General features: G+C 37.1%; 2 protein-coding genes across 6 annotated transcripts in view; one reads left to right on the top strand and one right to left on the bottom strand.

Moving 5' to 3' along the window:
* ece2a (endothelin converting enzyme 2a) overlaps positions 1–11,429 on the top strand; it is an 86,359-nt gene extending 74,930 nt beyond the window's left edge. For all 5 annotated transcript variants that reach the window (XM_058761553.1, XM_058761562.1, XM_058761559.1 and 2 more), the window contains one exon: positions 5,416–11,429. In XM_058761553.1, coding sequence (XP_058617536.1) covers positions 5,416–5,703 — 288 coding nt within the window. In that variant the 3' untranslated portion in view covers positions 5,704–11,429. The remainder of the gene's footprint in view (positions 1–5,415) is intronic.
* Positions 11,430–12,824: 1,395 nt separating this feature from the next.
* On the bottom strand, positions 12,825–15,465 carry camk2n1a (calcium/calmodulin-dependent protein kinase II inhibitor 1a). The gene is made up of 2 exons (XM_058753182.1): positions 14,994–15,465; positions 12,825–14,499 (listed from the first exon to the last, which is right to left on the bottom strand). Exons 1-2 carry the CDS (start codon positions 15,160–15,162, stop codon positions 14,429–14,431), a joined length of 240 nt encoding a protein of 79 aa, XP_058609165.1. The 5' UTR covers positions 15,163–15,465; the 3' UTR covers positions 12,825–14,428.
* Between the last annotated feature and the right edge of the window lie 1,520 nt (positions 15,466–16,985).

A 16,985-nucleotide genomic window follows, 5' to 3' on the forward strand; every position in this document is an offset into this window, starting at 1 on the left:
GGCAGCTCTCAGTGGCCGTAAAGGATCTTGATTCCCTGAGGGCTGAGTGCTGATATGACAGCTGTTAGCACACTAGAAACGCTGCAGATATAGAGTATCATCATTATAGCCTGTCCACATTTCTGTGTGTTGGTTGTCTTCATACACACACACACACACACATACGTGCCCTTCGCTGCTGGACAGATGGTGGCTTTGAGCTCAGGGTCCTTGAAGGAGACATTCACGGCGGGGAAGAGAAAGAGCAACAGACAACGATATGAAGACGAGAGCATGCTGTTATTAATGCCCCTGGAGGATGCTGGGAGTTGCTTTGTTAAAGTACTTTCTGGCTGCTAACAAGCAGGAGGAAGATTCTAGGTCATAAAATTACACGTTTCTGCAACCTCACATGCCCGGCTCTGCGCATGGTTAGATCAAATTAAGTAACGCTGATATAAATTTAGTGTTTTTTTCTTATGTCTGCTGTTTTTCGGTGTGTGTGAAACATTAAGTTAGGGCAAAAAAAGTAAAATATGACCTATATAATTGACAGTATCTTTCTAGAATATCTTGCCTGTTGGCTATCTTGAATACTTAAGACCCCATCGAACCTAAAGTGGTGTTTTGTGGCTTTTAGGTACATTAACATTTATTGGTCACTTTATTTTAAGGTCCAATTCTCACCATTAACAAACCATTAACTATGACTTCCCTGAACGAACTCCTAATTTGCTGTGTATTAGTTGTTAGTTAGGTAGTTGTTAAGTTTAGGTATTGGGTAGGATTAGGGAAGTAGAATATGGTCATGCAGAATATGTGCTTTATAAGTACTAATAAACAGCCAATATGTTAATAAACTGTAAAAAAACAAACAAACAAAAAAAAACAGTTGAGCAAACTTAAAAGTTTAAGGCAACCAGCTTCAGCAGATTTTTGAGTTTTCTCAACTTGTTATTTTAAGTTTACACAACAAAAAGTTGAGAACTCAAAAATCTCCTAAAAAATAAGTTGAGAAAACTCAAAAATCTCAAAAAAATTTGTTTTACAGTGATGCTAATAAGCAGCTGGTTAATAGAGAGAATTGGTCCCATATACTAAAGTGTTACCCATTTATTCATTTAGCAAAATTATTAATTTTGAGTTTTCTCAACTTATTTTTGTAGGAGATTTTTGAGTTTTCTCAACTTTTTGTTGTATAAACTTAAAACAAGAAGTTGAGCAAATTCAAAAATCTGCTGAAGCTGGTTGCCTTAAACGTTTAAGTTCTCTCAACTTTTGATTTTTTATTATAGCACTGTAAAAAAATAAAAATAAATATAAAAAGTTGAGCAAACTTAAGTTTAAGGCAACCAGCTTCAGCAGATTTTTAAGTTTTCACAACTTGTTGTTTTAAGTTTACACAACGAAAAGTTGAGAACTCAAAAATCTCCTAAAAAAATAAGTTGAGAGAACTCAAAAATCTGCTGAAGCTGGTTGCCTTAAACTTAACTTTGCTCAACCTTTTTTTTTTTTTTTACAGTGATGCTAATAAGAAGCTAGTTAATAGAGAGAAATGGTCCCATATACTAAAGTGTTACCCATTTATTCATTTAGCAGAAGCTTTTACGCACTTTTATGCAAAAGAGCCAACAATATTCATAGTATGTAATGGCAAGTTATAAGCTAAATTCTCTTTTAGCAGAGATAATGCAACATATACAACTCACTAGCAAGTAGCAAGTCATGCAATGTGACATAACTAAAGCCTATCGGCATTTAATTGGTTATTCAAGAGAAAGGCATCAGGACATTGCAGGCTGACTTCCACACATATATTTGTTTCAAAATAACAAACATTACCCAACAAACTCTTTATCACACACACACTCAAATCCCCTGTCAGCCTTTCCCAATTTGCAGACGATTTTTTTGCAAGTTTCCTCAGCCGTCAGCAGTTCTTCATCCAATTAAAGACAAAACAAAACACCAGAAAAAATGCACCAAGAGAAAGGCTGCAGCCCAAAACATATACTATCCATACTAAATATTCTGTACTATTTAGTATGCTATACTAGGATAAGTGCATATTAAAGTTTAAAATTTCCTACTGTTTCTTGTGCTTTAGAAAAGGAGTTTATGACTGGCATCAAATCATGTTTGTATGTAGATATTTGGAATGGAATATTAGTCTACTGTTTGAAAATTTGAACAGTAAATAAATACATTTATTCAGCAAGTATGCATCAGACTGACCAAACATGACAGCAAAGATGTAATCTTTTGAACTGTCAACTAAGAATCTTTTATCTGAGAATTCAAATAAATATTTTGGAAAATGTATCACAGCTTTCACAAAAATTTTAGACAACACAACAAATATTAGACAGTTTTCAACATTTATAATAGTAAAAAATGTTTCTTAAGCATCAAATCATTATATTAGAATGATTTCTGAATGATCATGTGACACTGAATGATAATGATGATGCTGAAAATTTTGCTTTGCTATTATAGGAATGAATTACATTTAAAAATATATTAAATTAGAAATCAGTTCCTTTAAATCTTAATAATGTAATCTTAATAATTATCAAATAAATATTATACATTATATAAATATGAATTATTAAATAAATATGAGGCAATAAGAAAAACTAAATAAGAGCCCAAACTTTTTAACGCTGTGCACTTTTATCTTCTCTGTTATGAATTTTTAAATTATATGAAATTATATGGCTCCATTCAGGTTTCTATAGAAGCAACTTTGTTGTAAAACTACCAATTTTCATTTTAAATCAAGGCCTTGGCTTAACAGATTATCGTTTACAGCAGTGTGTAAATAATATTCAGTGATCACTGTAGACCAGATGTAATAGTCATTGGTTTAAAGGACCTGCTTTCGAGTGTCTGTAATGATGCCTTTGGATGGGGAGATGATTTAGCGAGCAGTTCACCATTAACCAGAGTGATTTGAACTAAAGGTTAGATGTAATTGTTGTAAGACTCATAACGTGGGAAGTGTGTGATTCTGACATTACCCTATACAGTAAGTAGAGCAAGATAATTATTATAATGACGACAGTAATGCTGCCTGTGAGGTCAGATTGTATTGAAGAAAGCCCTCTCTCTTTGTTAACCACAGTACTTTTTCAGTCAGATGGCATGTGTTGAAAGAACACTTGTCCTTCGCACATTCATTCTTATGTCTTTTTGTGTCAAAGTAAAACCAAAAAAACAACAGCAAACAAAGGCGCATTGACGTATGGCTGTACATTAGGCTGTATTCTGTGTTCACCTTGAGACTAGTTTGGTGATGTTCCAGGAAAGGCCCAGCGTGTGTCAGAGGGCCATTAATCAGAGGCAGAGAGAGATCAATAAACCTGATCATTAGTCTCATCAGCTGCTAACGGCGAGCTGAGATCATCTGATTCGCCTACAGATCTGGCACTTCACCCAGGAGAAACTGTTTAGTGTCATGTTCTCTGCGTTTCATGATGGAACGTTGCCTGTGAGGAGAAGCAACCATGGTTGATGGTTTTACTGTCACAGGACAAGCAGATCTGCTTGCTTTTACATATAAAACAGACTAGAAATAGGCAAAATAATGAAATGCGGTCATTTCTTACACTGTGACTTTTCCTACTGTTTTCATAGGATAATTTTATCCTATGAAGCTTTTATTTGTTGAAAATACTTCACCATAGTTCTCAAATCTCTTTGCTTGCTTTCAATTCAAATGTGCTGTGTTATGCAAGGTTTGATGTCAGTGATACCAAATGTCATTGGTTTTGAACTTATCTAGTCACTGAAGTCAAACCTGGTGCAACACATCTTGACGTGCCGTATTTGAATTCAATAAGACAGCAGGAAGATTTTGTTCATATGGACTATGTTTATTGTACTTTAATGATACTTTTTTATTTATTTTTTTTGTCATTTTTGTAGTTTACCAGAAGAACTAACCCCAACTCATAATTGAAGCACATTAATATAGAATTAAAGGGATAGTTCACCCAAAAATGAAAATTCTGTCATTAATTACTCACCCTCAAGTCATTCCAAACCTGTATGACCTTCATTCATGTTCGGAACACAAATTAAGATATTTTTGATGAAATACGAGAGCTTTCTGACCCTACAAGGCACAGAAACATAGTAAGAACATCGTTAAAGTACTCCATGTGTACTTTTTGTGTCGGAGTCAGAAAGCTCTCGGATTTCATCAAAAATATCTTAATTTGTGTAAGTCTTACGGGTTTGGAACGACATGAGGGTGAGTAATTAATGACAGAATTTTCATTTTTGGGTGAACTATCCCTTTAACTTGTGATCAGTTAACTAGATAACATGGTCATAACATGTTTATTTCAAACTGGGAGAAAGAAAGTGTGACTTTCAGTGTTCTCATTCCTGTAGAAGTTGTCAGTAGAAGTTTCTCTTTCTCTTCTAACTCTTTCTCTTTTCTCTCACACTCTCGGCGGATTCCATGTTGACACCTGAAGGTGTGAATTATTCATTTCTTCAGGCAGATGAAGAATGGGTGGCAGGAGCACGTGATGCACTCACACTCATGCACACACACTTACATACACAAACACTCAAACACGCTCATGAGCACAAATACTGTACATACATACTGCACCGTTTAAAAGTTGGGGATAGCAAGATTGTTTTCTTTTAAGAAATTAATTCTTTCATTCAGAAAAGATGCATAAAATTAATTTAAAAATAACAGTAAATACTTGTTTTGTTATATGTTTTCAACAAACATATTATACAGCATGACTGTTTTCAACATTGATAATAAAAAGAAATGTTTCTTGAGCATCAAATCAGCATATTAGAATGAATTCTAAAGGATTATGTGACACTGAAGACTGGAGTAATGATGCTGAAAATTCTGCTGTGCATCACAGAAATTACAATTATACTAAAATAGAAAACAGTTATTTTAAATTGTAATAATAATTCATAATATTCCTGTTTTTACTTTTATTTTTGATTACATGAATGCAGTCCTGTTGACCATGACCACTAAAGTCATATTGTTCTTTTGTTTTTAAATAGGCCTAAAGTTTTCTATAAATACAACTTTTAGCATTTTAGAATAAAAACTTAATTTTTTTGGAAAATGACCCTTGACATTTTGAAAGGGTGATTTTTGTCATATTTTTCTCAATTTTGGAGACAATTTTGTCACCAAAGGACATAATTATTAATCACAATATTACATCGAATTTACACAACAAATGCATCACAATGAAAAGTTCATCGTAGTATTTTAATATCCCACCTAATTTACAAGATGGGCAGCATGTGGACTTGGACTTTGAAGAAATGTTAATATTTATTTGGAAATAATCATTCTAGAAATGATCAGATGTAATGCTGATGATTATACAGGGTAGCACTCATAATAACAATAATAACCAGATGATTTGTTTTTCCCCACAGGTCAGTCGTGTTTTGAAACCCGGTGGCCGTTTCATCTCTGTCACGTTTGCGCAGCCACATTTTCGTAAGAGACTCTACGCTCGAGCGGATTATGACTGGTCTATCAAGCACTATCACTATGGCAGCAGCTTCCACTACTTCCTCTATGTTCTCACCAAAGGGGAGGAGCTTAGCTCAGAGGATGCAGCATTGGAGAGGAGACTGCTTGAGGAAGCTGAGGCTCCGCCCACCGATGTAAGATTTCAAGAAGCGGATTCTGAGGACTTCCTGAATAACATTGGATTATAGGGACTTGTACAACATCTATCAATCAAGAGACTGCTGACAGAAGTTGTACAGCATTCTTATACATTTTTTAGGCTCCTAACCTAGTTCACCCAAAAATTACACTTCCTCTCCCTCATGTTGTTCTAAATTCATTTGATTATTATTTTTTTCTTCCTTGGAACAAAACATTAAAAAATGGTTGTTGTTGTTGTAGTTTTTAGAGTTTGACATGCCCCGTCTCCATTCACTTTCATTTACATTTGTGTTCCAGGGAAGAAAGAAAGTCATACAGGTTTGGAACAACATAAGTAAGAGTAAATCATAACAGAAATGTAATTTTTGGGTGAACTATCACTTAATCAGTTTTCTTGACTAAAAGAGGAAATGATTACTCAATACTTGGACTTGGAATAACTATATGCTTTTAAACAATTTCTTTTAAATATCTTGTATATATTTTTTTTAAAGCCTTTTTTTAACCATGTTTTTTTAGGATGCTTTGATGTGAATTTGTACTCTGTCTGTTCTGCATTTTCCCTCTCTCTATCTCTGGCCTATTTCTCTGTGCGATTGTGTTGATTTGTTGTGTTGATAGGTTGAGTGCTTGACACCTGCACACTTGTGCAGAGACAAATCTGTCACAAACGCTTCTCAAACAACAAATAAACAGCCAGACAGAAAACAAACAGCCCTGCTGTGTGCCAGAATATGACAGACGTGTCTGCGCTCTTTTGGATGAGGAATGGCTGCAGCGAATCGGAGGAGGCCATTAATAAACCAGAAATCATTTATTTTTAATTTAGCTCTGGAATGTAATTACCGTCTATTTTTAAGACTTGAGGAAGGTGCCTGAATTTCAGAACAGCTTCCTGTGTGCCAGTGTGAACATAGATTGATTTTTATAGTAAATAGAGGAAAGTTATTCTTGAACCAGGAGAGACCAAAACATATTTAAACCCACACTATGTCGTGGGTGGTTGCCGAGGTGTTTTTAGAATGTTGCTAAGGGGTTCCTAGGTTGTTTCTACACAAAAGGCCACCCCAAAAGAGATGGTTGTATCCCTAAATATGCATTGGGTAAATCTATGGGATTTTTTCATCCATTTTATTGTATTCCAGGCAAAACCCCCCCAAAAAAGTAATAGCACGCCTCTTTTCCGTAACTTGCGCAATTTGAAGAACTCTTCATGTCCATGTGGAATGAGTTATGCACCCATATTAAAACGGAAGGTGATGGATTTTGGTGAGCATGTACCATTAAATAGTAGCGGTTCATATACCAGTAGCAGTTTCATAAATTTTTAGTTCAGAGTTGATTGTGTCCAGATTGAATGCGTTATCTGTGAAAGCTGATGATGTAGTCACAGGTCTTTCCCCTTCACTGAAGCACTAAGCAATGACGTCAGGCCAGGGACGGTATCAGATGGATGCTGGTATCAGGTGAGCTGCACGTATCAGGTGTATATTTATTCTGTGATCGTATCCTCACGACATGCTGTGTGGCAGTTCTTCAGGAACCAAGTGCTGCCTAATCACCATAAAGCTGCTGCACAAAACAGGAGACCCTGATTAGTCTAATGGCTGGTTATGTGTTGTTTACCCACACGCAAGCTTTACTTCATATTGACATTTAAGACCATGATATTCAATAATGTACTTTTGAATAATTGATTATGAGTCATTTCAGAAGTGTACTTGTGAGATATTTTCTGAGCTGGAGAAGCTGTCTTGGAGAAGAACTGAAACAGGTCTTGTATAGTACACAGCAAATTTAATTCTGTATGTTATGGACAGTTGGTATACTGACAACAATATTGCCTTGTTTAAAAGTTGAAAAAAAGATTAAAAAACCTTGAGGTTTAATTAATTTGAATGGATGGATGGACAGACAGATGAACAGGTGGATGATGGGTGGAGAGACAGGAAGATAGATGGTTAGAATGGATGGATGGATGGTTAGATAGATGGGCAGACATACAGAGAGGAGGATAGACAGACAGATGGGTGGATAAATTAATGGATGGATGGGCAGACAGACTGATGGATGGATGGATGGATGGATGGGTGAATTGATACGGACAGATGAATGGATGGATGGAGAGAAGGGCAGATAGACAAATAGATGATTAGTTGGATGGATGGATAGATAGATTGCAGATAGATGGATAGACAAACAAACAGACATATGGATGGATAGATGGGCAGATAAGACAGAGAATGACAGACAGATAGGTGGATAAATAGATAGATAGCTGGATGGATAGACAGACAGATGGTTGGTTAGGTGACAGACAGATAGACAGATAGACAGACAGACAGACAGACAGACAGACAGACAGATAGATAGATAGATAGATAGATAGATAGATAGATAGATAGATAGATAGATAGATAGATAAAATACAACTAAAATTCACACTCATCATGAATTGAAAGTGAACCTGATCTTTAATTCAAAATTTTGCCCAGAGCTGCTTTGGAATGATTGTCAATAGAGAATGAAGCTTTTTAGGTCCAGATGGTGTAGTTACGACATCTACCAGCAGGGGCTAACCAGACCGGCTAACCTGCCAAACCTTGACCCCATTGGTGCATCCCTGCCTTTAGTTTACAGACAGATCCTTTTCATGAGTCACTGTTATTGCACACACAAGAAAAGAATCAGAAATGATCATTTGACCCTTCAATATCATTAATCAAAGACTGAGATCCGCCTGTTCATCAAAGCTCATGTTTCTGTTCTGTTGTTGAGCTGGGGGAGGGGTCAGGACACACCATTACATCATCATCCAGCAGCGGCAGCAACAACATAGGCTGTGGTATTGATATCAGACACATAAACCCCTGCTCACAGCCAGCCAGCTCCACTGACAACACTAGGGTAAACATTGCACTAAGCTGCACTACGCACAGAGACGTGTGTGTGTGTGTGTTTGATCACTACCGTTCATAAGGTCAAAGCAGGGACATTTTTGGTTCAGAGGACAGCACTTAAAAATCTAATCGGCTGATTTCATTCATTTGTTTAAAACAAACGGTTTAGCTAACTCTTATCCTCAGTACAGCATCTCTCCGTTATGTGCAGGGTCATGTTACGAGTTGAAAAATCTAAATTAAATTGTAATTTAAATTTCGACTGATGCAGGTTTTTTTAATGGCCCATTCTGATTTCTAGAGACCTAGGTAATATAATGCTGATAAATACATAGTATGGTTTAATGATAACACATTAACTATATTTTGGAACTGACATAAGCCTCTAAAAAATTGACCCGTTTCTGGTGTCGTCGAATATAGCCAAAAATGGCAGTCACACTTCATTTTAAGGCCTAATTCTCGCTATTAACAAACCTTTTACTATGACTTTTGCCTTAATAAACTCCTAATTTGCTGCTTAGTTAGTAACTTAGGTAGTTGTTAAGTTTAGGTATTGGGTAGGATTAGGGATATGGTCATCCAGAATATGTGTTTTATAAGTACTAATAAACAGCCAATGTTAATAACAGGCATGCTAATAAGCAATTAGTTAACAGTGAGAATTGGTCGCCATACTAAAGTGTTGCCATATTGGCAAATACTGGCACCTTTTTTGATACGGTAAATATGATATATCAGTCTGTCACTGTAGTTTAAAGAAATTTGGTACAAACTCGTTTTTGGTTTAAGTCAATTTGTTTGCTTTTAATGTGGTTTGCACGTGTTATTCTGGGTCTGGTTTTGGATGGAAGGATGGATTTTAGATGGATGGATGGATAAATTGATTTTTGATGGATGAATTTGTAGTTTACTTGTATTAGTGTTCTTCAAACGTGTGTTCCGGATTGAACGCCGACCTGAAACACCAACAATGCATTGCAATCCATTAAATTTCTCTTTCTGTCATTTCCAATTCAGCTTCCTTAATGGTGTGGCCAGTTCAATTCAAGTTCAATTGCTGTATATATTCAGTATAGTAGGGATTTCAGGTAATTCCTGGTATGTATCTCTTCAATTGCATAATGGTGCAACATACAAAAGTTATTTTAATGATGAGCTGCAGATTCTGAAACAACATTCTTGTTCCTATTCCATGAGCTACTCCTAAACTCAAAGCGAAATGTTAGGATGAATGTTAAGTCCCAAGCCAATCCCTAAACCCAATACTAAAACATGATTGGTTGACTGGAATGTTGTACTACAACCAACCAGGATGTATATCCAGGATCATGTCCTACTTGTCCTTGGATAATCATGGTAAGCAGAGCCACACTGAGCCATGTGATGAGCCATTCAACCATCTTTTGCTTATCGGTTCCTGTTGTCTCTCTACAATTCTTTTTAAAAGTATAAAATGCCAAAAGTATGAGTATTTGGTTTGGCAGTATGACATTGACATCAATTCCTGAATCTGTGCATATTTATGGTTCAAACACTTACACTTTGACACACAGTGGCATTAAATGAGAATTTACTGCAAGAAAACGTTATTATCGCTAATGATGGAGCACCAAATGAAAGCTACAAACTGGGATGAATCAAGGACAATGCTTTTAAATCAAATGTCTTTCTCTCGTGCTTTTCATTTCTTCGGGCAGAGAGCTCATTCTTTGAGAATCTTAGAATGTCATCTCCCCCTCTTTCTTCCGTTATCACGCTGTCATTATCTGCCGAGAGTAGGGCTTTCCATATTGGGTCAGGCCACAGTGTCGCTCAGTCACTCCAGAGCTGCCGCGGGCCGCCTGTCTGTTCAGATAGTGTATCAGTAATCTCCAGCTCTGAGCAGCCTGTGTGAAGCGCTAAGGATTCCCCTGGGCATTGGAGCCGTTCAGGAACACTGCAACAGCCATGAAGGTGTATTAATAGACTGAGATGGTGAAGCTGAGTGTCCTTGACTGCTCTTGAGTGACTGTCTGATGGACTTTCTGCTGTGCGCGGACCTCGTCGAGTCTCGAGAGTAAACACGCACAGATGTCAGGATAACTGCTGAGGTTAAACTGCCATTGATCATCTGAAAATCGTTTGGAAATTTTAGTGGCCAAACTTGAGCTTGGGTCAACTGGAGTTATAGAACGTTATCAGGATCAGATGAGTATTGGAGTTTAGATTGATTTAGGTAAGCCTGACTTGTTTCCAGATGGATCCTGAGCCTCATTGCACACATCGGACATAGCTGACCTAAAGCCCACTCATGGCCGCATGAAGGCACAGATCACGGATAAAAGCCATTGATTCTCTTGCGGTTGAAATGCACACATTGTATCGGAGATGTGTGTCTGACTGTGTGTGAAGAAAAACATCAATATTGCTGTAAAATCTAACTGCATTTCAGAGTGTTCGGAGTAAACAGGAAGCAGCGTGTGGCTTTATCCAAGCTGTGTAGAAACAATATTCAGCTTAAATGAACATCCTTTAGAAAAAATCAGCACTAACATCCTGATTGCGTTTTTACTTGGTCTGTTTGCTAGCTTGATTTTAAGGTGCCATATCTTCTTTTAAAGAGAAAGTTCACTCAAAATGAACATTATGCTATCATTTACTCACCCACATGTCAGACCAAACCTGTATGACTTTCTTTCTTTAGGGAAACACAAAAAGAAGATATTTTGAAGAACATTGGGATCCAGACTACATTGGACCCAGTTGACTTTCATTGAATGGAATAATCCACTTTAATGTCAACCCAAATCTGTTTGACCTTCTTTCTCCTGCATAGCACAAAAAAAGAAACAATATATTTTGGAGAATAAAAAACACGGGACCCCATTGATTTTCACTGTATGCACAAAAAAATTCCAATTTTTTAAAAATATGTGCAGCATGTGGCTTTAATCAAGCTGTGTGGAAGCAACCTCACCAGAGAAAACGACCACAACATTACGATTATTTTTTCACCTGGTGTAGCTAGCATGTTTTATGTGCATCTTTTTAGCATGTGTTTATATTAAAGGGAAAGTTCACCCCAAAATGAACAATCTGCCATTATTTTCTTAACCATGTTGGTCCAAATTTGTATGACCTCCTTTCTTCTGCAAAACACAAAAACAAAATTGGACCCAACTGACTGTCATTGTATGGACAAGACAAAAAACACTTTTCAAAATATGTGTTTCTTTTGTGTTTCGCAGATGTCATACAGGTTTTCAACAACACGAGGGTGAGTAAATGATGACTGAATTGCATCTTAAAACAATGACACTAGTGTTGGACTGAATTGAAAAAACATTAAACTGACTTGAATTGAATAACGACATTGCCGCCTTTTGTAGAGCTGCTTTATCTGAAATTGATGAACTTGATCTGAATTTTATTTGAACTGAACCAACACAGCTGACTTCAGCTAAATAATAAGAACTTATATCTTTTAGAGCTGCTTTACAGCATAATCTGGATTGTCTGCATAGTCAAGCTTCCATAACTGACTCTGCTATTTTCCTGTTTATCTTTGTGTATCTGCTTTGACATAATCTGTATCGTATAAAGCACTACAGAAATAAAGGTGACTTGACTTCATTTTGGAGTGTACTCTCCCTTTTAAGATTTCAAGGAAACGGTCAAATGATTTTTATGACCAAATACATCAAGGCCTGAAATCCATCTTCCAATCTCTAGTCTATTTTGTATCGAAGTGCAGAAGATCCTCCAGTAAAAGTAGTAGCACAGTTCAAAGCTCTCATAGGACCTTATGCCACTAGAACAACCTCCCTGTCATGACTCTGAGCTTAGCCTGAATCACTATGAGTGTGATTACATGGCCATCAGAGCTGGTGCCAAACTTCACCGTGTCCTTTGGGAAGTACAGGCCTGGAGTGCACTAGACGACTCCAGCACTAAAGATCTGTGAGGAGATGACATGCAGGCTGAAAGTAGATTGCAGTTCTCTGAGCTCCACAGTAAGATACAACCATCCTGAAATGAATTATATTGAAACATTAATATTGCATTAGACGACAACAGCTTGATCTGGTCATTTAAAACTGCTCGGGACATTTTTAAATGTCATCATACTTGTTTCATCATTTGATGGATAGTATTTGTGCCTTGTTTAAATACAGATGGGTTCACCAGCAGGCTGTGTGTGTGTTGTGATGACCTCAAAATCAATATTTGTATCAGACTTGTTTACCTCTTTGCAATGCAGCCAAATGACGACAGAAACGCACATCTATATGTTCTTCCACCATTTATTAGTTCACCAAATACAGTGAAAATGGTATTTTAATATGCAATGATTCATTCTTAGAATGTCATGACATTTTTGTTGCTTTTTTTGCTTAATAAAACGATGTTCCATTATTGAAAAGTATTAAGGTTTCATGCACAACAAACCATAGTCAGTTTCTTTAGAATAATGGTACAAAACGAAGCAAAAAATTCAAATAAAATCAACAAAAGAAACGTAATGTCCAAAAACCTGTCAAATAACAACAAGTTATTTGAAGATATTCGTAAACAGTGCAGTAGATTTCTAATATCGCCATTTTTCTAACAAATTCATCAACAAAGCTCAAGTCACAGTTTACGATTTCCATATAACAGTAGTTCAACACAGATGTGTGTGTGCAAAAAACCCAAGAAACATTCATTCATCAAGTCTTTTTTTTTTGTTTTTTTTTTTAGAAAAAAAAAAACATTCCAACCAAACTGAATTATACTCTCGTCCCTGTCTAAAGATTTTTCTCTGAAATATAAACATCATTGTTGATGAATCTTTAAGACGACATACTAGCATATCATTTTAAATAACAAATATTTAGATATAAAAATACAAATATGACTTTTTTTTTTAAAAAGAAGCGTGCCAGGGTAAGATTCATGGTGGCACCTCTGTTGGCACCGGAGTGAAAGTTCATGCAAAGAGATGGACACGACAAAAGAAATGTGAGGAGCTGGTGAATTTTTTTTTTGAAATGTATAAAATTAGGCTTGGAAGAAATCAAGATGCATTCATGTTGGGTTAATTACAAGAGGTGTAATGCACAATGCTCCTCTGTGCTGTACTGATGATGTGAATCCGTGGCGCAGGTGCGCAAATCAGCTGCAGTGAAGGGCAAAACAATAGATCACCAAACGACGCTTCAAAGACTACACGCTTCAACACCTGTGGGCATGTGTATGATAATATTCTCAATTTCTGAAAAAGAATAGCCTATGATGCAAAATAGCGAAAGAAAATATTCACATTGCACCATCCGTACATATAGTTCATTTATCTTTATGGGAGCTCAATGTCTTTGTGTGTGAAGTCTAAAATGTCTCTAGAAGCAGCAGTCGGATTGAAGTCGACGCTCAAGGCAGATCCATATATGTGTGTGTGCGTGAGCGTGTGCGTGTGTTATGGGGAAGGTCTTTGAGCTAAGATACTGTACATCTATAGTAACAGAGCGCAAGATGCGGTTCAGTCATCGGTTGAACTTCGTGTTGCTTATACAGCGCTTTTGGAAGATGATGGTCGTGGAATAATAATGGCAAGTCCATCCATCCATCTCTATTCACAGATGAGCCGCAGCGCGCAGCCTCAACAGCATCTCCGACATCTTCCTCAAAGCTTCCATTGCCGTTTATATTGGAGAATTGCCAGCAAACCCCAAAGGAAATTCCGTCTCTCCCTTCTTTAATTGGCGTTTTCCCTTTTTAGTTTAGTCTCCTCGTGGTTCGAGCGTCGTGCCACCGTCTCTCCATCTCTTTGCAATCTTCTTCACATGCACAACCGACAAGTGCTTCGAATCGGTGACAAAAAATTGAAATGTCTGCAAGGCATCGCGCGGGTTTAAACGCCCGGTGATGATTTGTCGGTCATGCCTTTCAGCACCTCATCTATTCGGTCGTCCTCGATGACCACTGGAAAGAAGAAGACAGAGAGCCGATGTCAAGACTTCGCCAATCTAGCATGTGTGTTCTGTGCGCTTTGAAACTGCGCAACAAGAACAAACGCATTCAAATGCGTTAAAATGTATATTAAATGTGTAACAATATCACTTGAAAAGGTCATTTCTCAGTCGGGTTGCTTGAAATAGCATATTATTTAGCTTACATATTGAGGAAGACAGTTTGACATCTGTAAAAAGTCAAAATATGCATGCATTTAAATGCATTCTGTCATTTTCTCGTCTTTATGTTGTTGTAAATACGTATGATTTTTTTTTTATTATTATTATTAAGTGTTATGAGCTGACAGGCTCGATCACTATTCACTTTCAACGCGAAAGGTGATCGAGGCTGTCATTCTCCCTAACATCTCGTTTTGTGTTGCACGGAAGAAAAAGTGAGTGAAAACGCAAGTCTCTATTCCTTTAACTTCAGTAAATTATCTTCAATCAGGATAACATTCTCACCTCTCTTTGCTCTGCCGATCTGTCCAAGTTTTGGAGGTCTTTTCGCCTGCGACGCTCCGAAGAACGAGTTGGTGTCCTGCAGCCCGCAGCTGAAGGACATCTGACTGACATCGTTGTCCGCTCCGTATCCGCTCATTTTCCCCTCTCCGTATGGCAGAACCTCGGACATGACTGCTGAAGGACGGGTTCGCGAGGCAAAAGGCGCAAAAGAACTGATGTATATAGGCAGCTACGGTGGATATGGCAACTATCCCCGCAAAACAAGTGCACTTGTTTGTTTTTTTTGCGTAGATATCCCCGCGCGTAAATGTCAGACTCCTCGCACCGCCAACTTCCAAACGGACTGGAGTGCTCGGTGCAGAATGAGAGAGCAAGCGAGAGAGAGAGAGAGAGAGAGCGCGGCTGAGTGTACGACTACATCAGCGGTCGGGTGAAGTCTGCTGTAAGATACGGGAGATCCCGCGATCATAAAGGAAACCCGGGCGGAACAGTGAAGTCATCCATCCGGGCGCATGTGTGTTTAGGAGAGAGAGAGAGAGAGAGAGAGAGAGAGAGAGATAGATGGGGACTCCAAGAGGTGCAAGGGTGGCCCCATCAGGCGAAAGCTGAAACTGGCGAGAGGAAACACTGAACGGCGCTCTGCAGTCGCTCCTTAGAATGGGACGCACGGTGTTCGCAGGGGTCTTTGGAAAGCCTGTAGTTTGGAAGTGCAGTAGGCCTATAAGCCTATTTTTCAACTTTGGGCATTTTTGTCATAGGGGTTAATTTTTATTAAAATCTAATATTTTGGAGATTTTTGATCTGCCCTAACGTCTCCATTCGTAAAATGAATTCAAAAACCTCGAATACAAAACATTCTCCAATTGTTTAACATGAATATTAAAGTATAATAGGCTACACAATTCAATTAAAATTGTCATTTGCTCACCTTTGTTGTTCCAAACCCCTAAAATATAACTATTTATTACATTCTTTTTTTTCTTAAAACATAGCCTATGTAGGCCCTATATTTTTGTTAATAAAGGTCACACAGGCTAGTACACTTTCCCCATTCCTTTCCCATTCATTTGTGTTGCTACTTTTCAAATGCATTTTTTACATACTTTATTAATATGCATGATTTTTTTACCCTTATCCCAGACCCAGATTTTCGGTCTTAAAATAAAAAGTATTAAATGTTACTTTTTTGAAACATTGCTTATTTAAGCAAAAAATAATGAAATAAACATTGTATGAAAATGGAATAAACTAGATTCAATATGCATTTGAAGGTTTAAAGGTTTAATTTCCTCCATAACAAATAGGCTATAGTGTTGCCCCAGATAGTCTTTGCAAAACCTAGTAACAACAGTGTCAGAGAAGAACATGACAAAAGAAAACAAGTATTCCTAATTTCCAATCAATCTGTAATTTTTTCAGTATGCAAAAAGTGTAAAAAACTTATTTGAGTGTGTCTATTTATAGGCCTACAAGCTGTGAAAAAACGCTAACTATAACTATATTTATAAAATGTAAATAATCATTCTAATTTTATGAGAACATAAAGTCCACACCACAGCTATAGGCCTATAAAACTTATAATAAACAAAACGCTACTGTCCGTTGGTGTGGACACTAATATTGTTTTTGGTCTCGGAGTGAAAGGACATAGCTTTAGCAAGACAAAAAAGTTTTCTAAGTAGGCTACATTTTATTCCGTAAATGTTTAAAAGAACGCTCCAAATAGTAATTAAACATCTAAAATGATCTTTATTTGTACGTTTTCTGAGAGGAGTACCTTTTGTTACTTTGTAGTTGGCCATATGAATACGGTTCCCATCCAAAGCGGTGTTTACCCATAGTTTCTCTTCGCTTTTGCACGCCATAGTTGCTTTAAAGTTCAACTTGAATGAACTGTAGTCGAACTGTAGCCTGTTTTTATTTTCATTTTGTTATTATGTTGGAAATTGTAATGACCTTTATCTTCCAGTTCTCGATAAGTGAAGGTTATGA

The sequence above is a fragment of the Onychostoma macrolepis genome, chromosome 02, assembly GCF_012432095.1.
Source record: "Onychostoma macrolepis isolate SWU-2019 chromosome 02, ASM1243209v1, whole genome shotgun sequence".
NCBI lineage: Eukaryota > Metazoa > Chordata > Actinopteri > Cypriniformes > Cyprinidae > Onychostoma > Onychostoma macrolepis.